Source organism: Suricata suricatta, chromosome 3 (genome assembly GCF_006229205.1).
Source record: "Suricata suricatta isolate VVHF042 chromosome 3, meerkat_22Aug2017_6uvM2_HiC, whole genome shotgun sequence".
NCBI classification, from domain to species: domain Eukaryota; kingdom Metazoa; phylum Chordata; class Mammalia; order Carnivora; family Herpestidae; genus Suricata; species Suricata suricatta.
The window spans coordinates 108,666,120-108,691,027 of record NC_043702.1 but is presented as its reverse complement, the minus strand read 5'-3'; the positions used below and the strand labels follow the sequence as shown (position 1 = coordinate 108,691,027).

The following is a 24,908-nucleotide window of genomic DNA, read 5'->3' as shown; positions in this document are numbered from 1 at the left end:
CGGGCTGGCCTGTCCTCGGATCTCCCCCCGTTCACCCCCACTCACGCAGATATCCTTGAGGTTCTATTCCTTCTGGAGTTCGTATTTTCTCCTTCCGCTCTCTCAGATGAACGTAATATCCTTCTCAGTTTGAAAAACGGTGCGGAGGGAGTTTACAGAGCTCCCTTCCTCTCCTCCATGTTGGCTCCACCCCCAAAAAGTTATTATCTTGATTGGATTGGACCAGGTTTGACTTGAGGTTGGGTACAATGGGTGTGGGCCTGCCGAACATAATTTCATAGGGGGTGAGACCTAAGTTGTACGGCGAATTTCCAACCCTATACAGAGCGTAGGGGAGTAAAACTACCCAATTAGTGCCAGTCTCCATGGTCAATTTGGTTAGGGTCTCCTTTAAAGTTCTATTCATCCTTTCAACCTGACCTGAACTTTGGGGTCTATAAGCACAATGTAATTTCCAATTTGCCCCAAGTATGGAAGCCAGTCCCTGACTTACCTTGGAAACGAAGGCAGGTCCATTTCCCTATCATGACTGGAAATCCATACCTCGGTAAAATCTCTTCTAGTAGTTTTTTTGTTACTACCTGTGCTGTTTCACTTTTAGAAGGAAACGCCTCCATCCATCCTGAAAAGGTATCTATAAACACTAACAAGTATTTATAGCCGTATATACTAGGTTTTACCACTGTGAAGTCTACTTCCCAGTAGGCTCCAGGCAAAGTCCCCCTTTCACGGTTTCCTTTGGAAGAAGTATGAGGGTAGGCATTCTGAAGCTGACAGGTGGAGCAGGTTGCTACTATTTTTTCTAATTCCTCAGACTTGTTTTTGAAGGTTATTTTGGAGTAGCGAACGAGGTCCTGTAGCCTCCGCGAGCCCAGATGAGTGGAGTGGTGTATTTTCGTTAGGATTTCCTGTCCTAATTTTCTGGGTAAAATGAGGTTGTCTCTGGAGTCCCACCACCAACCATCTTTGGTTCGGGTCCTCAGAAGTTTATGTACCCAAGCAAGGTCATCCTCCAAATACTTATGTTGTGGAGGCAAATCTCTTAGCCTGGGGTCTGGCAACTTGACAGGTAACACTGATATAGATTTTTGTGCCACCTGGCGAGCCATCTGATCCGCTAAATTATTTCCCCGTGAGATGGGGTCAGTCACTTTTTGATGCCCTGGGCAATGTACAATGGCCAGCTTTTTAGGGGCCCATATAGCTGTTAGTAGGGCTAGCACCTCGTCTTTATTTTTGATATTTTTGCCCTCTGCTGTAAGTAATCCTCTTTCTCGGTATATCGCCCCATGTAGTGAAGGCATATCGGCTGTCAATGTATATGGTTATTTTTCGATCTTTTCCCATTTTTAGTGCTTGAGTTAAAGCAATTAATTCAGCTTTTTGGGCTGACGTTCCGGGGGGTAAAGTCTCCACCCAAATTATTTCAGTCTCGGTGGTTACTGCCGCCCCTGTATACCTCTGTCCCTGGTGGACCAAGCTGCTTCCGTCAGTGAACCAAGTAAGCTCAGCATCGGGTAAGGGCCAGTCCCTCAGGTCTTCTCGAGTTCCATGGACCTGTACTAGGATATCAACACAGTCATGGAGTGAGGAGCTCAGATCAGGATCTGGTATTAGCGATGCTGAATTTAAAGTCTGGGGTGGGGTGTATATAACCCGTGTCGGATTTAACAGGAGTCCTTGGTAGTGGACCATCCGAGTGTTACTCATCCATCTGTCAGGGGGCTGTTTAAGTACCCCTTCAATAGCATGGAGGGTAGTAACATGTAGCTCCTGGCCTAGAGACAGTTTATCTGCGTCTTTGACCATTAGGGCCGTTGCTGCTGTTATTCGCAGACAAGGGGGCCATCCTGCAGCTACAGGGTCTAGTTTTTTTGAGAGATAGGCCACTGGTCTGGGCCAGGGTCCTAGCTGTTGAGTTAGTACCGCCTTGGCAATGCCCTCATGTTCATCCACATACAAGTGGAAGGGTTTGGAGAGGTCTGGCAACCCTAGAGCTGGGGCTGACAGAAGGTCAGTCTTTATCTCTTGAAAAGCTTTTTCGGCTCCCTCGGACCATTCAAAGGGTGATAGGTTCTTGGAGGCTGCATAGAGAGGCTTGGCTATCTCTGCAAAACCCGGAATGCAAAGTCTGCAAAATCCCGCCGACCCTAAAAACTCACCTGTCGAGGTGTAGTGGGTCGTGGAATACGGAGGACTGTCTCCTTCCGGGCATCGGTGAGCCACCTCTGTCCTCCCTTTATTAGGTACCCTAGGTATGTTACCTCCGATTTGCAGATATGGGCCTTTTAAGCGGATGCGAGATATCCTAAATCTCTCAGGGTTTGAAGGAGGTTCTTGGTTCCTTCGAGGCAGGCCTCTTTGGTCTCTGCTGCAATCAGGAGGTCGTCCACATACTGCAAGAGAGTTACCTCAGGGTTTAATTTCCAATACTCACTTAGATCCTCGTGGAGGGCCTCATCAAATAAGGTGGGGGAGTTTTTTAATCCTTGTGGGAGCCGGGTCCAAGTGAGCTGTCCATTTATGCCCTGTTCAGGGTCTGTCCATTCAAATGCGAAGATCTCCTGGCTTTTGGGGGCTAGTGGCAGACTAAAAAAAGCATCCTTCAAGTCAAGGACAGTATACCACAGTTTGTTCGGGTTGAGAGTGCTGAGAAGAGTATATGGATTGGGTATACAGTAGGGTGAATATCCATTACACGTTTATTGACCTCTCTTAGGTCTTGTACTGGCTGGTAATCTTTGCTGTCGAGTTTGCGCACTGGCAACAAGGGAGTGTTCCATGCCGAGTGGCAGATTCAGAGGACTCCAATTTCAAGGAGGCGGTGGATGTGCGGGGTGATACCTAGTCTAGCTTCTGTGGATATTGGGTATTGTCTAACTCTCACAGGGTCAGCCCCTGGCTTTATTTAAATGAATAAGGCGGGTCTATATTTCTCTAACCCCATCCCCCCCGTCTCCGCCCAGGCCTCGGGGTATTGGCTAAGCCAAAAGTCAATATTTTGTTCCGGGAGAGGTGGAACTTGATGGAGTCGGTATTCATCTTCTAGCTGTATGGTGAGGACCGATATCGGCTGATCTTGAGAGTTAGTCACTATAGGTCCTCCAGGCTGGAAGTGAATTTGTGCTCCCATTTTGGTAAGGAGGTCTCTTCCCAGCAGAGGGCAGGGACTGTCTGGGATGACTAAAAAGGAATGGGTCACCTTCCCTGTTCCCAAATCCACAGTACGCTGGGTGGTCCAAGGATATTTTTTAGTCCTGGTTGCGCCTTGGACCCAGGCTAATTTGTCAGAAATTTTTCCGTGAGGACTGGTTAACACAGAATGTTGGGCCCCTGTGTCTACCAGGAACTGTATGGGAATCCCCTCCACTTGCAGGGTTACCCTGGGTTCGGGGAGGGGGTCCGAACCCCGTCCCTTCTATTTCGCATCTTGAGTGAATAAGACCGGAGTCACTTTGGGCTGCCAGGAGTTTTCCCTTATGTAGGATTGCCTTCTATTAGGGCACTCTCTCTTCCAATGTCCCTTCTCTTTGCAATAGGCACATTGGTCTTCATCTAGGGGTTGCCTATGAGTTCGGGTACCTGGTTGTCCTCTGGTGGGCCCCTGATCCTTTTGCACTATGGCAGCTAAAACTCTAGTCATTTCTCTGGTGGCTTTGAGTTGTTTTTCCTCAGGGGCATCTCGATTGTTGTATACCCTTTGAGCAATGCAGAGTAAATCCTGAACCTGTTTACCTTCTAAATCTTCTAATTTTTGGAGCTTTTTCTTAATATCAGGCACGGCCTCATTTACAAAAGACATTACAACTGCGGTCTGGTCTTCAGGAGCCTCTGGATCTATGGGAGTATAGTGCCTAATGCTTCCATTAATCTTTCTAAGAATACAGCAGGGCTTTCTGTCTTACCTTGTATTATTGAGTACACCTTGGCCAAATTAGTGGACTTGCATGCTGCAGCCCGGAGACTTGCCATTAGAGTCTGGCGATAAATGAGCAGTCGTCCCCTACCTTCTGTGGTGTTATAATCCCAACCGGGCCGCGTCAGGGGAAAGGCTGCATTAATGAGATCAGGGTTGACAGTAGGTCGACCATCATCTCCAGGAACCGCTTTTCGTGCCTCGAGTTGAATTCTTTCCCTTTCCTCCGTAGTAAACAGGATTCTCAGAAGCTGCTGACAATCGTCCCATGTGGGCTGATGAGTGAACATTATGCTTTCTAGAAGGGCGATAAGATCTTTAGGGTTATCAGAGAAATGGGCATTTTGGGTTTTCCAGTTATATAGGTCACTAGTAGAGAAGGGCCAATATTGGAGCTGGGGGTTACCGGTATCATCCGGAGGGCCGATTTCCTGTAAGGGGAGGGCTACTGTGGAGTCAGGAGTGTGAGGGGCTGTATCCCGCTGAATTTGCCCCCTTGTTCTGTTGGCTGGTCCTTCAGCCCCACCCTCTGTCCCCACTTGTAAGCCCACAGGTGCTTGGCCCTCCTGTAGTGGTTCCGCTTGTGGACTGGGCTCTGGCATTGGGGCTGTAGGTGGGGGAAGATACGGGGGGAGGGTCTAATAATAGCAAGTCCTGATTGTCAGGGAGGTTTTGACTGGTGCAGCTGGTGTCCCTGCTCTGGTTGGATTAGCAGGTCTGGCTGCAAGGATTTTACAGGGTCCTGTGGAGAGGAAGGGAGAAATCCAGGGTGGGGGGTTCTCGACAAGATCTTGCCAAACAAGGATATAAGGTGCCTGGTCTGGGTGACCTTCCCTTCCCGGTAGGAGTACCTGGAGTCTAACCTTCGTAATTATTGGCAGGCAAAAAGTGCCTTCTGAGGGCCATCCGACCCCAAAAGTAGGCCATTCAGACAGGCAAAGGGTGATAAATTTATATCTGTGGATATTTAAGCTTAAGTTATTACCTTGTGCTTGGACATCCCTGAAATTGGCTAGAAGAAGAGAAAGAGGTGTACTCTGATTTTGTCCCACGTTCTGTTGGGGAGAGGAGACTGAACCGGTGATTAACGGGAAATGGCGGACCCTCCGCCACACCTTCAAGATGGCGGACCCTTTCCGTTACACCTTCAAGATGGCGGATCCCTCCACCACACCTTCAAGATGGCGGACCCTTTCTGCCACACCTTCAAGATGGCGGACCCTTCCACCACACCTTCAAGATGGTGGACCCCTCCACCACACCTTCAAGGTGGCGGACCCTTCTGCCACACCTTCAAGCCACACCCTCAAGATGGCGGACCCTTCCGCCACACCTTCAAGCCACACCCTCAAGACGGCGGACCCTTCCGCCACACCTTCAAGATGGCGGACCCTTTCCGCCACACCTTCAAGATGGCGGACCCTTTCAGCCACACCTTCAAGATGGCGGACCCCTCCGCCACACCTTCAAGGTGGCGGGCCCTTCTGACACACCTTCAAGCCACACCCTCAAGATGGCGGACCCTTCCGCCACACCTTCAAGCCACATCCTCAAGACCGCAGACCCTTCCGCCACCCCTTCAAGATGGCGGACCCTTTCCGCCACACCTTCAAGCCACACCCTCAAGATGGTGGACCCTTCCGCCACACCCTCAAGATGGTGGACCCTTTCCGCCACATCTTGAAGATGGTGGACCCTTCCGCCACACCCTCAAGATGGTGGACCCTTTCCGCCACACCTTGAAGATGGCGGACCCTTCTGCCACACCTTCAAGCCACACCCTCAAGATGGCGGACCCTTCCACCACCCCTTCAATATGGCGGACCTTCTCCCCACCCCTCCAAGATGGCGGCTGACAACCGAACGACAGAGAGATTTAAATCTACAAATAAGGTCTAAAGGAGAAAACAACGGAGGCTAACAAAACATCCTACCACAAAAGCAAAGTAAGCGCCAACAGGAACCTTTCACCACAGCTCCAGCCTGCCGGGGCAACTTCTGCCAATCCGATAGCAAGAATTAAGGCAAAAGTTGCAATGATGGCGAGGGGGAAGGGGTGACAGTACATTACAATAGGAAGGTAAATATAGGGAATAAAACAACCTAATTACTTCTTTGGAGCGGCACCTCTTTAAGCTTTTGCGTGCGAAGATGAGTCAGCTTTTGAACTGGCTGAGGTGGGGCTGCAGTCTCTGGAGAAAGAGATTGAAGAGACAGAATAGCTGGGTTATGAGAATATGCAATCACACCAGGTTCGCCCTGTGTAAAAAAAGGGGTAACAGACAACGGGGAACATTAAACATAAATCGCTGTGCACCTAAATCGCTGCGCGTAAACCAGATGTTACCAGTGAAACTCCTTGTAGGTGGACTGGCTCTCCAGCCTCCCGGTGGGATCCTGAATCCCACTCACCCAGAACCAGATGGCACAAATAGTGCCCCAGATGGGAGCCGGAGGACGTCTCCTCCTGCTCCCGACTGATTGCCCTATAGCGCATCAGCCAGGGCTTTGTCAGTCCCAGATACAGACCCCGCATGGGAATTACCGAATGAAGGTTGTAACAGACACAGCCAGGTGCTAACAAACAAACAGACAGACAGACAAACAAGAGCCAGCTCACTTACCGATCGGAAACGACCCGTTGACTTGGGGTCTGGTGGGCTCTGTGGGGGGGGAAATCCCGGTTTTCCCGGCCAATGCACCAAAATGAAATGCCCAGAACTCAGGAGACCCCCCCAAAAAAATGAACCACCAGAGTCCAGAGTCAAAGCCAAACAGCAAAGATCGTTTATTTCAGGTTCCAACCCGGACCTCTGCTCACTCCCAGCTGGAATAGCGGAGAGAGAGAGAGAGCCCCGTGCAGGCGGCTCATGTCCTTTTTATAGGTCGGCCCAAACAAGTCAGGGGCATTCCATGGTCACAGCACTTACATTGGCCAAGATCTAAGTCCAGACATTCTGCATTCCCCGATTGGATCCCGCCACAGTTTGAACATCCAGTACTCCCCGCCCCAATGTCGAGCCACATGGCTGACCCCACCCTACACACAGCGCCTCAAGCGTATGTACAGAAGCGGAACAAGCAGAGCAGGTTAAGTTTTGGTTTGCCTAGGTCTAATTTTTAAGTTCCCCACAACTCTTAGGTTCCTCACTAACAGCAGAGTAATAGGTAAGTAAATGTTTTAAATACTTTAATGGATGTTATGAGGATTTTGAAAAGCATATGGAAGATAGAATAAAAGATTATGTTTATAATATAATGATGTGAAAGTATACATCTCAATGCAGGAATCACAAATAGAAAACAACACACTATAAAATCATGGCCTTGTGGCACCTACAGGGACCTGAAGGCCAAAGGGTCTCTAAGGGCCTTTCTTGTTCAATCCTGTCCGTGTCCAAGAATGAAGGCTATCTTAATCCCAAATAGAATGCCTTTCCAAGGGCATATTTTTCGATTCTGATTCAGAAGAACTCTATTTGTTTCTCAGTTTTCTCATGTAAAATGAGGATAACCTGCCCTCTACTCTCACATATATGTTGAAGGATAGATTTTATGCAAAATCATCTTGTTTGTTGGTGTGAGGTATTTTCTGTTCCAGGATATAAAATAATGCTTTGTGAATAATAATTCTTAATAAATATCGAATGGATGACCTTTGACCAAATAGTTCCAAATACAGCTCGAAAGAAGAAACACCATAAAAGTCATTACCTATTATTATATAGCAGTTAAACCATTTGTAGTGTTCTACAAAGGATGGGCTTTAGGCAGGTAACTAGCATTCTTTCTACTGTCTTCTTCATTTATCTCTGTTAATTTTGCATTTAAAGAGACAGTGTGGGAAAATCCCTCCAAAATACTTTTTCAAATCTCAAAAAATATTTGTTATAATGTTTATGATCTTTATGAAAGGTTGAATAACTTGTTTGTATTTCAGTCTCTGCAACTGCAGAATTAGAGCTGAATATTTACCCCATTGACTTGTTAAGACGAAAAGGCACTATACCTGTTACATGTTATGCACAGAATAAATTTTATTATCATTACCATCAACAGTATTTGCCGGAGGCCGCTCCGGCTGGTCCAGGGCTTCCTGAAGGGGTAGCGGCGGACGAGAACAATGAAGAGACACTCACGCAGTTTCTTAATTGGTCCAGCCTGACATTGTCTTATCCTCTATATTTCTCCTTATTATCTCCTATCTCCTTTCTTGCCAGGTCTTGGGCCTTTATTTATAGACTTATGACATCAAAAGGTGGAATTTTTACAAATAATTCTCAGTGATAAAGATGCTTTGAAAAGGGTGCAGAAACAGGTTTTCCAGAGGCATTTCTTCAGAACTATTCTAATTACAATGAGGTAACTTACACATCATAGGATAACAGGATATTCTCAGTGAAGAGCAGATAACATACACATTTGTTTGAACCAGTAGTAAATCTTACAACTAAGAAGATAGCAGAACGTTTTCAGTGAGAAGCAGATAGCAAACACATTTTATAACAATGATGCTAAAATTCAGTCATAGACAGGGCTAGCAGGCATTCTATTTGGCTCACAAGAGTAAGACTATATTCTCGAAGATTAGTAAGTAAACCTTTTGTCAACCTTATCCTTTGATGTTGAAGGTGTAAGCCCCATAGGCACCCTAGAAGAGCCGGCCTTTGCATGAGTTAAGTTGTAACTACTTTTACCTATCCTCACAATGGGCACCAAATTAGCATATGTATGTGCAGTAGCTTACGCCTGGCTCTTGTTTATTTGTATTTCCTAAGTTAGGCCTTTCCTCAGGTCCAGGGTAAACATTATTTTTGTGTTCTTTAACCCCCTTTATTTCCATGTCTTAAGTTTGTGAAGCTCCATAGAAGAGCCTTTCGACAAACATCTGCAGTGCTTTGTTTAACTTCTTCATAGAGGTGGGAATATGCTTCCTCCCATGAGGTTTCCGGGGAATATTGGTCTGATTTGGAACAGTGTGAGGCCTAATCAATAGCAACAGGCTTAATTTTACATGAGCAATCAGTTAACAGAAAGAGATGCCAGCTTCCGTCACCTGTGGTAGGAGCTGTGCTACGTCTACCATTTCCTTACTGTGACCGTGTCATCCAGCAAGGCCGGTGCAGCTTCCAGCAAATATTCAAATCAATATGAGGTTTAAAAATTATTTCATAATCTAGTATTTATATGCAAGTTAACTGAAATGTGTCTTTTAGATTGTGAACAATATCCACTAATTGAGGGCATTAAGTTAATTAGAGTTAAAAAGAACAACACTCCAGCTACCAGGACCTTTGCTTTGTGTTGAGCCAGCCCAAGATCTTATTATACTAGCAGGTTGGTTCTTCCCACACATAGTCCCAAAGAATTAAGTATTTCATTAGTCTCAAGAACCAGTTTAATGTTCTAAGGTTTAGTCTTAAGTACTGACACAGTGAAATAGCAAAGTCAAGTGCCTTCAGAAGTTAACAGGTAATGTGAATGTCAGATTGGGGTCAGGTCAAGCCTCACATCATGCTTCAACCCCAATTTTGAAAAATACATTTCCAGCACCAGCCAATCAATCCATACAAGCAAACAAATGTTTTTGGGCCAGAACCAACCTATAGGCCTATGGGAGAAATGGCCCTCTAGCATCTTGGCCCTGGCCAGCTCCAAGCGTCTGTATGGCAGAGAGAGAGAGACCCTTAGTCCTGCCCTCTGGGAACCACCTCCTGTGATAGGTGCCATTCCAATAGGTGAGCTTCTCTGGGTATCATGGCAGGAGACAAAGCCATCTGGCTCCCAGAGGTATCTGCAAATTGGAGAGTTTTGGGGAATGCTAGTTCTAGACCTCAGATTGATATCTAATGTTATCCTCATCCAGGGTGGTCTCCAAACTTTTTAATTTCCCACTCCATTCCAGTGAAAATACTTGAGTATGTTCCCCATTTAGCAGTGGTAAGATAGTTGACATGCTAGTGTGTACAAACTTGATTTCACTTATGTCTCCCTTTTTATACATATGTACAGGACTAATACACATGATAGAAATTTTCACTTTGAGGGGCACCTGGGTGGCTCAGTCGGTTAAGTGTCTGACTTTGGCTCAGGTCATGATCTAGTAGTTCGTGAGTTGAAGTCCCACATTGGGCTCTGTGCTGACAGCTAAGAGCCTGGAGCCTGCTTTGGATTCTGTCTCCCTTATCTTTGCCCCTCTCCTGCTCACACTCTGCTCTCTCTCTTTCTCAAAAATAAATAAAAATTTAAAAAATCTTTGCTATTTCTGACCAAGTCTAAAAAAGGCCTTTTGATAAGTATATAATAAAAATCCTAGATTATAGTAGCTCATCTGTTGGTAACAGTTTCCTACTTTGTATGATGTGAATAATAGTGGGCCATAGAACCATTGGTTTGGTAGATTCTAATAAATACAGTAAATATTACTAAAGCTTATTTAAAAATTTTCCTATAAATGTACAGTGGAAGTTCTAATATGTTCTCTCTAAGCTCAGTGGGTGACTTTGGGCTTCCTGAAAGGGATACCACATGGTGTGCAGTCCCAGTTTGAGGACCCCTGCTTGCAGGGCTGCCTTGGTCTAACCAAATTCACAAAGCTGACTAAAACAACAGTCTTTGAGTTTATATACAAGAAATGACTGCCAACAGGGCCTGCATCCTTTTCTGTGGGAAGTCTGTTTCTTTCTACCAGGGAGAGTCAACACTGAAGCTCAGTGTGGGCCAACTCCTTTCTCAGCTAAATACCTTCTTACACTGTGAGCACTTGTCTTAGCATCAGCTTTTCTGAAGTCTTCTCTGGGCCCAGATGTTAGGTCTTCTATTTGTGGGATTTTGGTACTCTGAAATAGCCCTCTCCCAAGGGGGGGGTGGTATGGGGAAATGGTGCCCAGGGCTAGAGTGGGCCTGACCTTGGTCCTGTCCTTAATCTAGCCTCCTGGACAGTCCCACCAAAGCCTACCTGTGAGCAGGTGTAGAGTGGGTCCCTGTTGCAGTTGCTTGTCATCACTGCTTGTTAATTTCCAGTGTTTCATGCTCACCATAGATTCTTACATTCAGAGGGCAGGACCAGACAGCCCTGTCTGGAGGGGGGGGGAGCGGGGGAGGGAACACCAGGTTGACCTCTGCTGAGCAGTCCTGGGGAGAAGTTTGGGCCCTTCCTCATCTGCATGCTTAACTGCCCAGCTTTCCCCACCTGTAGCTCCAGATTTGCTTGTGAGAGCGTTCTAGTAGAGTTGGCATCCCTGCACATGGGGCTTGTGGTCTTCACATAGTAATCACTCAGTAAGGACTTCAGCCAAGGCGCCTGCTGGGCCCCACTACCCCAAGGACTCCCCACCCAGCACCTTTGGGCTGGAGTCCAAGCCATACAGAAAACTAGAATCCTAGACCTTTAAGACTCAGAGGGAGACCTACTGTGGAGAAACCCCATTGTGACAGGAGGGAAGGTGAGCACCTTGGGGTGTGGCACTGTTATGCCCAGATTACGGGGTCTCCAATAACCAAGACCACCAGGGAGTCCAAGACACGTATGCCAAAATTAAAGGGCATTTATTTGGGCTTAAGCTCTGACTCTCAGACTTCACCAGTGCACTGGATCCATGCTAAGAGCCCCGAACAAAGGCTGGGTAGGGTTTTTATGGGGTTTGAAAAAGGGGGGTTACAGAAAATTATGTCATAGGCACAGTAATCCAACCATCATTGTATAACAGCCTTAGCAACCATTCTAACCATACACATTGTCCAGAGTGTTCGTTACTTTTGGCAGGACCCAATCATGATCTTTAGTGCTTTTTCGAAAATAACCAATTGCAGGGTGGGCCAAGGACTCCCATGTGGGGTAAGTAACTAGCCTTAAGCAATAAGAGATTATCTATAGTTTCTGTCTCTAGGCCTGCCCTTGGAAATGTTAAGCATTTTAGCTGGCCGCTTCTGATTGGGTGTTACTAGGGTGGTCGCGTGTTGAACAATCTGTGCCCTTTTATTGTCTAATGATTCTGGGAAACTGACACTTAGGCCTTCAAGGTCAGAGGGGAAACTTAAAGCCTATCATGGAGTCAGTTTGGTTCAGACCTGTGTCCTTTCAGCACTTGCCCCCAGAGTTCTGTGAAGCTATTCATTTTTGTGACTTTCTCTGTGGAAATATTGACACTTCCTCCTGTTTAATAAGCAGTCCCTAGTCAAGGAAATGGTGTTATTGTGAATTTTTTTTTACCACAATACTCAGGGCTCGTTGTCTTGCTACTTTGAAGAATGATGAGGTAGACACAGAATAAAATGAGGAACAAGCAAAAGTTTATTAGAGTGTAATATTAGAAAGTAAGAATAGTATGAAAACTGTCTTTGTAGAGAGGGGGCATTTAAAAGTGCATATCCATGACTATAGGCAAGGGTCTTTGTTTTAGAAGGTTTTGGTATGCACCCCCCTCCACCCTTCCCCTTGTTTCTTCTCAGATCCTACCCTTATTGTCATGATAACTCTAGGTGCTGGGTTGTCTATTCCTGATTGGCTCAATTCCATCATGTGAGGAGTCAGACTGATCATACTGCCCCTCGTATAACATACGTTTTATGGGTCACTTATTTTGGTTAGGTATCTTGATTGTCAAATTCCTGAGGGGAACCTGAGGTGGAGTAGGTGGTGTCTGTTACATTCTTTGTTTGTTTTAACAACTGTCTTTTCTTTTAAGTTTTTTTTTTTTACTGTTTATTCATTTTTGAGAGAGAGAGAGAGAAAGAGGAAAGAAAAAGCATAAGCATGAGTGGGTGGGAGGAGGGGGGCATAGAGAGGGAGATACAGAATCCAAAGCAGGTTCCAGGCTCTGAGCTGTCAGCACAGAGCCCATTGTGGGCTTGAACCTACGAACCATGAGATCATGACCTGAGCAGAATCCAGACACTTAATTAACTGAGCCACCCAGGCAGCGTCAATTACATTCTTAAGAGGAAGCTTACTTCCGAGGCTCTGTTCCACTCGTCTGGTCAATCCGTCCCAGAATTGTTTCCAAAATATGTGTTTTTCTGCATCCAGGGACCTCAGGTCCTAACCTTTCTTTTCCTCTGCCTGCTTTATCCTATCTTTTCCTATCACAGTGTTAGGATTAATTTGCGGAAAAGTTGGACCTTCTTTGCAACACATGGATGCAAGCTGTTTTATGTTATTGCATTCAAATCAGATCTATTTGCTTCTGATTGTTAAATGACTTGGTGTGGAATTCTCTGAAAGATCACCTTTCATCAGCTCACATGCTACATAAGAAAGGCTAAGCCCTAAAAACCGTAAACAAATTTTCTCCGTCAGCTGTCGAAGTTACACAAAAATTCCATTGTTTCTGGCTGCAAGGAAAGGAATATAAAATGCTAGAGAAAGGCACATCTTCCTTGAGCTGCGACCCCCACAGCAGCGGCTTCCTTCTGCTGCCAGGTGGGGTCACTCTTGCATGGTGTGGGGCTTCACAAGCATCTACATGCAGAGGGGAACCAAAGTCTAGTGAGGAGGCCCAGGAAGAGTAGGGCCTCTATCAGAGTATGTACAGATCTCTCTGGTTCAGTCTCTTAAAGCCGGCCTGTGACAGTGTGTCTTACATACTCGGGATTTTTTTTCAGACCTTGAAGACTTTCTTGCTGCACCGGCTAATGGAATAAGCGCACAACGCATGCTGAGTGTTCTCTTCCTCCTTCCCTGCTTGCTTTTACAAAGCATCCTCAGTGAAGGGGGAGACTCCTGACTGGACCTTAGAGAACCTAACTCACAGTTCCACACTGGCAGAATCTTGGTGTCCCCAGCACAGCGTGAGCAAGCATGGCTCTCTGTGGGAAAGCCAGGACATGTGCATTTGCTTCATTTTCTGTGCTGTAGGTAATGGGTTTGTTTTATTTCCTAAAACTGAAGTATTAGATGAATCTTTTTATTGTTTAATAAATATTTTCATGAAAGAGATTTTCTCCTCTAAGCCTTATTTCAAGGTCTGCAATTTAGAGCAATCATGAGTAAACACTTGTGCCGGAGCCTATTCAAGCCTCAATTATCTCTGATGATTTGAGAATAAACTGAGTGTGTGGCCCCTCCCAGATAACAAGTTCTCTTTGAGCACCCCTACTTCCTCCCACACACATAGATGCACCATGGATGTGGCAGCACTTCATGTCACACATTTGTTCACTGTCAGTGATCCCCACTACTCTAGTAAATCCTTGGGAGGCAGGGACAACACCTCATGTGCTGTGCTCTGGGTCTGGCAAAGAACTGCTGCCTTAAAAAATGCTTCATTGATAAAGAATGCAAGAAGGGGGGAAGAAGGGTATGAAGAAGGGAGAATTGAGGCTCACAGCCACCTTTTTCTCACCTCCTTTTCAGCAGCTTCCCCTACTAAACTGGCTCCTTTGTGACACCTTTTTCAGGGCCATTAGCACTTATCTGGATTATCATAATCTCCTCTAAAGGGAAAGATTCTACATAGCAGAATCCATTCTAAAGGCAAGGCTGAGAGAGAATTCAGGAAAAAGAGGTCACAGCCTCAGGCTCTAGGCTAGCCCTCCTCTCTTGGAGTCTAGTAATCTGAAAGCCAAGCAAGCACAGTTTACCTGCAGCAGTGTAGCCACTAAATCTTGTTACAGGCTCAGACTTGTCCATGAACATGATGTTCCCAAAGCTGCCTTGCTCTGTTGAATCTAGGAACAGTTTATACATAGTGATTGGGGAAGGAGGTGAATACATGAAAGGTGAGTGATGGGTTTCATGAAACCTTGGGTGGGGGAGCCCTGAAACAACCTGAAGGTATACATTTATGATGGGGGCTTCAGATAATTTCAAGACAGATATTATCATCTGGTCTCTATTAAGTTTCTATAATCAGTGTGCAAACAAGGAATAATGGGACTGAAAGGTGCATAAAACATAAGGAACATAAAAAGCAATATGAAGCTAGGTTAATAATATAAATCCTAAAACTATAGTACTATTTATGCTTTCAAAACAAGTCCAGGAACCAAGCATCCAACCTCAATATGAATCTTAATCTGAAATCAAGTATGTATAAAGAATTTGTGAAAAATAAAGGGACTGAAAAACCCATCTTCCTATCAATCACAGTGTTATGCCCAGATCGCAATATCCTCGAAGACCACCAGGGAGACCAAGTCAGGCATGCAAAAACAAAGGGCTTTTTATCCGGGCTTCAGCTCACTGGGCTTTAAGCTCAGGCTCTCAGACTTCACCAGCGCAGTGGATCCGTGCTGAGAACCCGGAACAAGGGCTGAGCAGGGTTTTTATGGAGTTTGGGAAGGGGGAGTTACAAGAAATTGTGACATAGGTACAGTGATCCAATCATAAATGTACAATGGCCATAGCAACAATTTTAGCCATACACATTATCCAGAGTGTTACTTTTGGTGGGACCTAATTACAACATTTAGAGTATCTTTGAAATTAACCAATTACAGAGTGGACCCAGGACCCCCACGTGGGGTGAGAGCTGGTTAATCTAGTATTAAACAACAGGTAACTATCTATAGTTTCTATCTACAGGCCTCACCCTTAGGAATCTGGAGGGTGGTTGCTGGCCTTTTCTGATTGGGTGTTATAAGGGTGGTCTCTCCTGCCTTGGGCAATGTGTAACTGCCTGATAGTTTCAGGGAAACTGAAACTTAGACCTTCTAGTTTAGAGGGGAAACTTAAAGCCTGTCATGGAGTCAGTTTGGTTCAGACCTACATCCTTTCAACAGAAACGCTTGGGAGTCAAGCGTTTCTAAGCTGAATCTGTCAAGTACATTAGCTCTCAGATAATTAATCACAACTCTGGAGAGTTACCACAACTAGAGTGAAAATAAGAAGAATATTACAAATTATTCAAATAAACAGATAAGAATAAAATGGGATCAAGAAAATGACTCTGGAATAGACAATACAGCCTGAATATATTAATTGATCAAGATATTGATATTTTTATAAGGCTTATTTATAGAATTTCATTTAAAGCATTCATAGCTGAATTCAAAAGAAAGGCTATCCCATTGCATCCTATTGCTCATATGATGTAAAGCTGTATGTACTGGAGTACCTTTATAGACGGAAAAGTGTCCTGCCTTGAGACAGTTGCCACAGTGCTCAAATGTCAAAATGCTGCACTGGTGTATAGTTTTGACTCTACATAGATGGTAGAGCCCTCTTCCTATAGGTGAATAGAGAGCTCTTGGGGTGAGCACTAAAATGGGAAGTCATGCTGAATTAAATAGGCTACTGCTTTAGTGTTATACATAGCATACACACATGACGCACTTACATGTGACAATTTAGCAAAATCTTTTGAGGCCCACTGTAAGCTGGGCTCATTGGCATGCTCTTCAGGCAGGAAATAGGAGAGAGAAGTGAAACAATGCAAAGGTTGTCAGTGACTACATCAGGATGGGGCAGGGTCACACTAGAGACACCAGATGAGAGGAGCATGTCCAGAAGGTCCACTTTGAAAGCATACATTTCAAATACATGGTACTACCGTTGAGTTTTTCAGCTTTTTAAATCCATTTCACTTCATTAACTTATGTAATACAATTACTTTAAAAATCTATACTATAAATTAGTTTATTGGCATTTTTAACCGTTATGAAAATATGAATTTAGAATGTGCAATATTCAAATGAATGTTAAAGAAAAAGAAGGTAGAATTCAGGAAAGGGTTGATTTATCCCCCTGTATTGGGTCTTTTTATTTATTTACAAATAAAATTATTTATATTTAAGGCATACAATGTGATGATTTGATATATGTATGTACAATCAAATTAATTAACACACCCATCACCTCACATAGTTCTTTTTTCTAGGTAAGAACATTTTACTTCTACTTTTAGCAAATTCTAAGTATACAATAAAGTATTAGTAACTATAATCACCATGTTGTGCAATAGACCTTGAAACTTACTCATCTTACAACTGAGTTTATACCCTTTGACCAACATCTCTCCATTTCATATGCTCATTCTCCCAATGCAGACAACCACCTTTCTAATCTTTAAGTTCAACTAATTTAGAGTCACCATATAAGTGAGATCATATAGGGATTGTTTTCTGTTTCTTGTTTATTTCATTTTGTGTAACATCCTCCAGATTCATCCATATTGTTCAAAATGGCAGAATTTCCTTCATTTTAACACTGAACAATATTCCATGATATATATGTGTACTTATGATATAAATGTATATACACACATACACACACACACACACACACACATTTTTATTCATTCATCCATAGACAGACACTTAGGTTTTTCCCACATCTTGACCACTGTGAATAATGCTACTATGATGAAGGGACTTATAGGTATCTCTTACTTCCTTAACATACACACCCAGAAATGGAATTGCTAGATCATAAGGTAGTTTTATTTTTAATTTTTTGAGGAACTGCCACACTGTTTTCCAGGACGTTGTACCAACAGTGTACAAGTGTTCCCCTTTCTCCACATCCTTGTAAATACTTATTAATTCTTGACTTTGGCATAATGGCCATCTTAGCAGGTTGGATATCTCATTGTGGTTTTGATTTACATTTCCCTGATGACTAGTGATGCTGAGTTCCTATTCGTATACTATAGACCACATGAATGTCTTCTTTGGCAAAATGTCAGTTCAGGTCAGTAAAGGGTTGATTTGAACTATGGTTCATGAAAAAGTAGTAATATTGAGAAATATTTCTAGGCAACAGTGATTTTTGATAGCAAAGTTGTCTCTAAATAGTTTCAAGTGCATTCTGGGAAGTACCTTCCATTGTAACTCAAATGTTATAGAAACAAACAAGTGATGAACTTTGAACATTTATCCTCAGAATTTGATGAATATGTTTATACTATGTGTAGAATGTTTACAAAATACATTTTTCACTTTTTACATTTTTATACCAATATGAAGTATGCTGAAAAACATAGGCAGACAAAAATTTTTGGTAGCTGCACTTAGGAAACTGAACTGAGAGAGCTGTCCCATGTTTGAGAGGCTACAGTTATGGTGAAAAGGAAAAGCAAGATGTGTTCCTTATTAGTATGAATATGTAAGATATAAACTCTCATTTACATTTTAAGTGGAAAATTGGATCCTACTAATAGAATAATTCCCGACTATAAATAAGAAAAGCAAATTAACTATTTTGTCTATCATCAGTCATCTACCCACGTTCCTACCTATCACTGAAAAGAACATAAAATCTATCCAGTAATTGTGAAAAGTAAAGCACCACCTTCTTCTGTTGTGCTTTGAGAATTTGAGGATAAAAGATATTTTCCCTGTAAATAGCTCCCCAGGTGTCCAGAGAGATCATTAAAAAGTAGAAACTTCCCAGGAGACAAAAGAGGCTCCTGGGCTCATGGTTGGAGACTTCACATAAATGTGTCACACATCTTATCTGTATCCTGCCATTGAGGAAAGCAGATAAAGACAGCCTCCCTAGGCCACTATTTCAGAGCTATCCCCTCTGAGGAATGAGGTTTTTAATACTCCTGGTTTTGTTCATCCTGACAGATGGTGAAGGGACTCCTTTGGAGAAAGCAATTACAATCTCTCTCCACTCTAGATTGATTATAGAAGCTACTCTTTCCTTGCCAGCTTTCCTTTTCACTCAGTCTACCCTCGCATATCCTAGAAAATTAGGGTTTATTATTATAGGGCCATGTAAGCTCTTGCTAAGGGAACCATTTGGAAAAGGACCAGGGAAAGCCACCTGTCACATGGTTTCAATTTCCTAACCTTTCAGAGCTTTTAACCTATTCCTGCACTAGAATTTACTTAAGAGCCAGAGTGGATGCCTGCCAGGCCAGGAGCCCTCTCATACCTTCCAGCCATCTCACAGTCCCTCCAAACCAGGCTTGAAGTCACTAACTTCTTGGCTGGGAGCTTTTAAAAGCAGCTCTATATGTATTTCCAATCTCTGTAGTCTGCAAAATCCACTCTGGCACAAGTAGCTTTATATCACACAGGCAGTAGGTCCTGTGACTGACCTTTCTATTGAATTCATCTTTGAATATTTAAAAGGAAGTTGTATAAACTTTATATGCACAGGCTTTTGTCATTTCACCCAGACTGTCTGCTATTGGAAAAGAAAATAAGGAGTGGTGTCTCCCCCAGTTAGAACTGCTGGGCACTCCACTGATCTGACCAGGAGCTGGACCCTTATTGGATACCAACTACATTATAAAAGTTTATAGCCACAGAGATGATGGAATCCCCAGCAGGTGAACACTGCCAATCTGAGTAGGAGTGCTGTGCTTAGAAATGTTTGCAGCTCTTACACTGGTGTTCATACACTGGTATTCATACTTACATGTAAGTAAATGTTCAATAACCAGCTCTCCAGAAATATATCTATTAAAAATATGTTGGGGCACCTGGGCCCACATTGGGCTCTGTGCTGACTGCTAGCTCAGAGCCTGGAGCCTGCTTTGGATTCTGTTTATCTTTCTCTCTCTGTCTCTCAAAAATAAATAAATGTAAAAAAGTGTTTTTAATATGTTATTACTTAAAATATTTACTTTATATATTTATAAATATGTATTATGAATAGGCATATCTATCAGTTTATTATAAGGTAGATACAGTTTGTTATTTATAAAGTATAGATAGTGCAAAATTTATACATAATAATAATAACATATATAATATTCTGTTGTAAATTCTATTTAGCCAATAAGCTTTTGTTGACTTAACAAAAATTGCATCTGTGCCCAACCTATGATTGATTCAATGATAATTTGACAAATGGTGTTGCATCCTCATTCACTGACTTTCTCCAATAAATCATTGCCATTACATCTGATATGTGATCTGTGAATCTGTCTAATGCTCATACAAATGATGTTAAATAACTGAAACCTCTTTGAACTTTGGTACATTTGCGAGAACTTCTCTTGCTTATTGACATGAATGACTACTTTACTGTTTTAAAATATACCTGGGGTTTGTTTTAATCAAGAATGGTAAGACATACAGACACAGAAATGACTGTGATGAAGTTTATACCTACAGATTCCCAGAAATAGAAGGCATAGAACACCACCGAGCCACATGTGGAAGCACCAGGATCATTCAGGAGACAGAGGGAGCAAGGGAAAAATGTAGGCAAAAGCCATAAATGTGGTTTCCATGGGAAGGAACAGGTAAGGCAAGGTAAGAAGGCTTAGGATTGGCTAGTTTGAATAATGTCAGCAGACTCTGGGGCAGAGTCTGTCCTTAGTGTTCTGGTACATTTTTTTTTTTCCATTGCCCCCTCTGCCTCCTAACTGACTCTTCCCTACCTGTCCTCTTGAGATCTGTGGGTATAACAAACTATCTTTTAAATGTCCTTCTCATACCTAAATAAGAATAGAAGCTACATTTTAAAACACATAGGAAAGAGTTGTTCATACATTAGAACAATAATAGACTAAAGAACCAGTTAAGCTTTGGCACTTGGTCAACACTGTGAAAGCTCCTGCAAATGCTGATGTGATAACTTTATATCTACTGTTGACTGAACTTCCACAAAGGCCAGTCATGGAAGTGTGGCCCAGATGTGTAGACAAGGATGGTTAGTAATGAGCATACACTTGGATTCCAGACATTGTCTCAGGGGAAACCTGATGCTACTTGGGCCTCTGCAGTTTACTGTATATTAAAGGACACCTCAGTTTACCTGGGGGAAAATGTCATCACCACTCAAGAAAAATGTTCACAAAGTTGTAAATAAACAAAAACCATATTTCAGAATCTCTGTTATTGAGTCAATAGTATCTTCATCTAATAATAAACCTCACCTCTGAGCAGGCTCTTATATTTCCCTCATGGAATTTGATAATCATAATAAAATAAAAGCCACCATAACTCTTTGTTTGCTATGTGAGGGAACAGAGGCTTGAGGACTAAGCAGGCATATGGACAGCAAATGAGAAACAGGGCATTGAAGTTTTGGTGCCTTGATTCCAAAGCCCATGCACTTTCTCTCACATATCTACTGCCTGGAAGGGCCTGCACATTTCTACTATAAGTCTGGCATTAATTGTGATTTTAGTTCTTGCTCTAGAGCCTCCTTGTGTGGGATGTTTGCCAGGCCCAAGAATTCTGTAACCCAGTCCTGCTCCCTCAAGTATTTTTAGGAGCAAATGGGCATTTCCCCCACTGATGCTTTACTCCTTCCCTTTCCCTCATTCCCAAACTCTTTCAATTACAGCCACTTTTGGAGTCAATCTTCCCACAATCTTTTGTAGTCAGGCCACATGCCACACCCAGCTCTGGTAGGAATCTGAGAAAGAAGCATTCAGGCAGAGCTGGAGAAATTCACTCCAAGTTTCACCAATTGGGGTCTAACATTTCACTTCAGATAATGTTGCTAAAAATAAGAAATACCATTCTCTTGTGGAAAATCTGTCTCCCTCATTTCTGCCAGCCATGGTTTCTGTGTGATGAGCAAAAGACACAATAAAATAAAAAGAGAAGCAAGAGATCTTCTTCAGAGACTGATCATTAAGGTGGACATCTGGCTCTTTTCCGAAGAGGATGAAAGAACAGGCTGTGCATTGCAAGGTGGAGGAAGGAAAGCTCTGCAGTGGGAGAGGGAAAGCACCACTCAGGTTCCTGTGGAATTGACCAGTTACAACAGACTCTTGCTGACCTTTGCATGGAAACAAACCTATGTCATCATTTCGAGTAAATATAAATCTAAAATGAGACAAATTATGGCTTGAATTTTCCTTTTAGATCATGTATAAGTGTGAAATATGTTGCAATTTAGTGAAATTTGCTTATCCTGTCACTGTCAATATTTTCCTCTACAAAACAAACAGTCGAGACTGCTGGACTGAAAAATATCACAATTCACCCTCAGAAACTCATAGAAATTCTTAATCTCCAGATCATAGTTTCCATGACATTAACATAACCAGAGATAGCTACCTAGTGGGCTCTATGGGTGAGTGCAGCACTCAGAGCCTATTGCTGGATGCTATAAGAAAAAAGATTTGTGAATGCAGAAGGAAGGCACTAGACACACCAGATGATGGGATGGAGGAGGGGTCAAAGGTATCCAAAGCAGAAGAAGTAGAGTGTCATTACCTGAGCCCAGCCACGACTGACCGATATCTGTGCTCTTCTGAGTGGAGATGGGGCAGGATATGTCACACATGGCTGGCATCAGCACTGTATGGAGGTCTCCCTACAAGACTGTATTAGAACTTCCTTCTGTTCTCTTGTCTTCTCCAACTACCTGTGTGACATGCCAGGTATTATTTTCTTTCATGACTTTTGCAATTTCACTGACAGAAGTTGGTGAGAGGTGGCAGAGTGAAGTCAGATCTCCAAAGATTGGCCCAGAAATGCATTTACACTGAGGGGCAGTTTAATGGGCTAGGGCAGCTGCTGTAGCATGTTCTATTGCAATGGAAGTGGGCAGGGCAAACCCAGCAGAGATGGGAGCATATCTCAGAGCTGAGGTGGTCATTGCTGCTCCCTTTAAGGCCTGGAGGACTTCTTTTGGAGTTTTTCTCTTTACTAAATTTTTTTTAACATTTATTTATTTTTGAGAGAGAGAGAGAGAGAGAGAGAGTGAGCGAGCGAGCAAATGGGGAGAGGGCAGAGAGAGGGAGACACAGAATTGGAAGAAGGCTCCAGACTCTTGAGCTGTCAGCACAGAGCTTGATGTAGGGCTTGAACCCATGAACTGTGAGATGATGACCTGAGTTGAAATTGGAAACTTAACTGACTGAGCCACCTAGGTGCCCCCATTGGAGTTTTTTGAAAAGGGTCTTGGAATTCCCTTCCTCTATATGTCTTCCCACTCATGGGGATGGGAATCCTGGCTATGGGCAAACCCTGCCTGGGCAACAGCCATGCCATTCTCACCATCAGTGCTCAACCCTAGGCAAAGTCAGGTGAATACACTCCTGGACTAGGATCTAGTTCAGGTGTGAAAAGGACCCATCCTCAGTTTGCTCAGGCCTATTGGGCCCCAGATGAAACCAGTACCTGCCCAGGGTTTCCTCAAGAGTGGTCTTCCTGCTTTTATTGTGTCTAGTACAGGCTCTGTGGGGCCATGCTCTGCACCTTGTTTTCAAGTGGGCATCTGTTGAAACTCTTCTAGGACCTAAATGTTGACCTTACTGTTTTAGTGCCCCCAGGCCCTCAAAGAGCACTTGTGTATGTGCCCAGCCCAGTGAACCACTCTGCATGGAAAACGAGTGGATTTTCCTCATTGCTGAACTATGGAGCTACACTATTGAGCACTGGCAGCCACTAGCCAGATGATCCTGCTTATATTTCAGTGAATTAAAATCCAGCCCCCTGGTTACATGAGTTGCATTTCAAGTGCCCATCAACTGACCACTGCCAGTGACCCGACCACCATGTTGGATAGTACAGAGAGAACATCTCCCTGCCTCACAGACACTGTCCTGGGCAGCTGCTTTGAGCCCAGCACAGGGCCGCTGTCCTTGTACTTCACATAATCCAAAGTTTTAGAAACAGAGAGTAACAACCTGCAGGTAATTTATTTCCTCTTTCTGTCTTTTTTTAATTCTCTTTCTTAGTCATAAGCTCCTCTTTGTAGCTTTTCCCCATTCCCTCTCCCATGATTTTTACCCTGAAGGACATGGTCTCAACCAGGCAATTAAGGTTGTTGGATCATCAGTATCTACAAAATCTCTCTGCAGCCCCCCCTTACCTGCTTTCCTCATATGACCTTGGTTTCTGAATGCTGAGCTGCACCGTAGTAAATGCCATGGGAGCAGGGCTGGCAGACAGAAGAGCTGGGCCCATCCTGCTGAAGTGGCAGCAGTAATGCTGGCTGTGCCTTGGACACTCCCTACACAAGAAGTTTCCTGCCTTGGGTGGTTCTGGACATGCATGATTGTTTTCTTTCAGCTGTCAATTCTGTTCCAACAGGAATCTGGTTCCAGAAATTCTCTTGTCATAGACTCAAGAAAAGGGATTGAGTAGTAAAAGGATGTGATAAAGTAACAGAAATGTGCATGTGGAGCAGGTGAGATGAAGTAGAGAAGGCAAATAAGTTCATGTACACTTTGTTGCCTCATGTTCTTTTTTGGCATTTCAGGAAAACCAACAAAACCAAGGAGACCACTGGAACAGGCACTATTGTGTATGACTGTACAAGGGGAGGCAGGAGAAGGATCCTTAGAACATCCTCCCAGGGAATGGATGTCTGTTCCATGGAAGTCTCTAAGGTTGCATGGCTAGATCTCCAATAGTTCCTTAATTAGGAGGAGAAGGCTTTAGGTACCTATAGAACCACCTTCCTGTGACTTCAGAACTTGCTGTTCATTGTATTCCATATGAAGAGAGCTTCATTGTATTCCATATGAAGAGAGCTGCTTGCCTTGCAGGAACCAACCCCACCCTTCAATCTCTTAAGGTTAGCAGGGAGCATCCACAGGTAAGTACTGGGTTGGGTGGCTTCAGATCTCAGAAAAAAGGTGAGCAGCATAGAGGCACCCGGTGCCCCCTCCCATGCAAGCAGGAAAGCCCACGTGGTACACTTTGTAGGAGATACAAAGCTTGGAAGTAACCCAAGCCCGGAGGTCCCACAATCTCTAGAGGCCTGTTAAAGGCCTATGGTTTCAACATGAAACAATTTTTCAAAAGCTGGAATTCTGTAGATTTCTCTATTCGTGTGTAAAAGTCAAACAAAATAAAAAAAACCTGAAACTAACTTAAAAAATGTTTAAAAAGTAGGAGTACAAGTTACTTCTATTCATTTGTTTTTCATTTTGTAAATAAATAAACTGGATATCTTATATATTTTTTTCCATAATATTTTATTGTCAAATTGTTTTCCATACAACACCCAGTGCTCTTCCCCATAAGTGCCCTCCACCATCAACACCACCTCATTTTCCCCCTCCCCCTTCCCCTTCATCTCTAAGTTCATTTTCAGCATTCAATAGTCTCTCAAGTTTTGCATCCCTCTCTCTCCCCAACTCTCTCTCCCTCCTCCGCTCCCCCTGGTTCTCCATTAGGTTTC

General features: G+C 43.6%; 1 protein-coding gene across 1 annotated transcript in view; it reads left to right on the top strand.

The window, feature by feature from the left end:
- Window positions 1-21,611, top strand: part of LOC115287058 (cryptic protein-like) — a 30,063-nt gene extending 8,452 nt beyond the window's left edge. The window contains exons 6-8 of the mRNA XM_029933336.1: window positions 13,520-13,772; window positions 19,928-20,068; window positions 21,324-21,611. Coding sequence (XP_029789196.1) covers window positions 13,520-13,641 — 122 coding nt within the window. The 3' untranslated portion in view covers window positions 13,642-13,772; window positions 19,928-20,068; window positions 21,324-21,611. The remainder of the gene's footprint in view (window positions 1-13,519; window positions 13,773-19,927; window positions 20,069-21,323) is intronic.
- The last annotated feature ends 3,297 nt before the right edge of the window (window positions 21,612-24,908 follow it).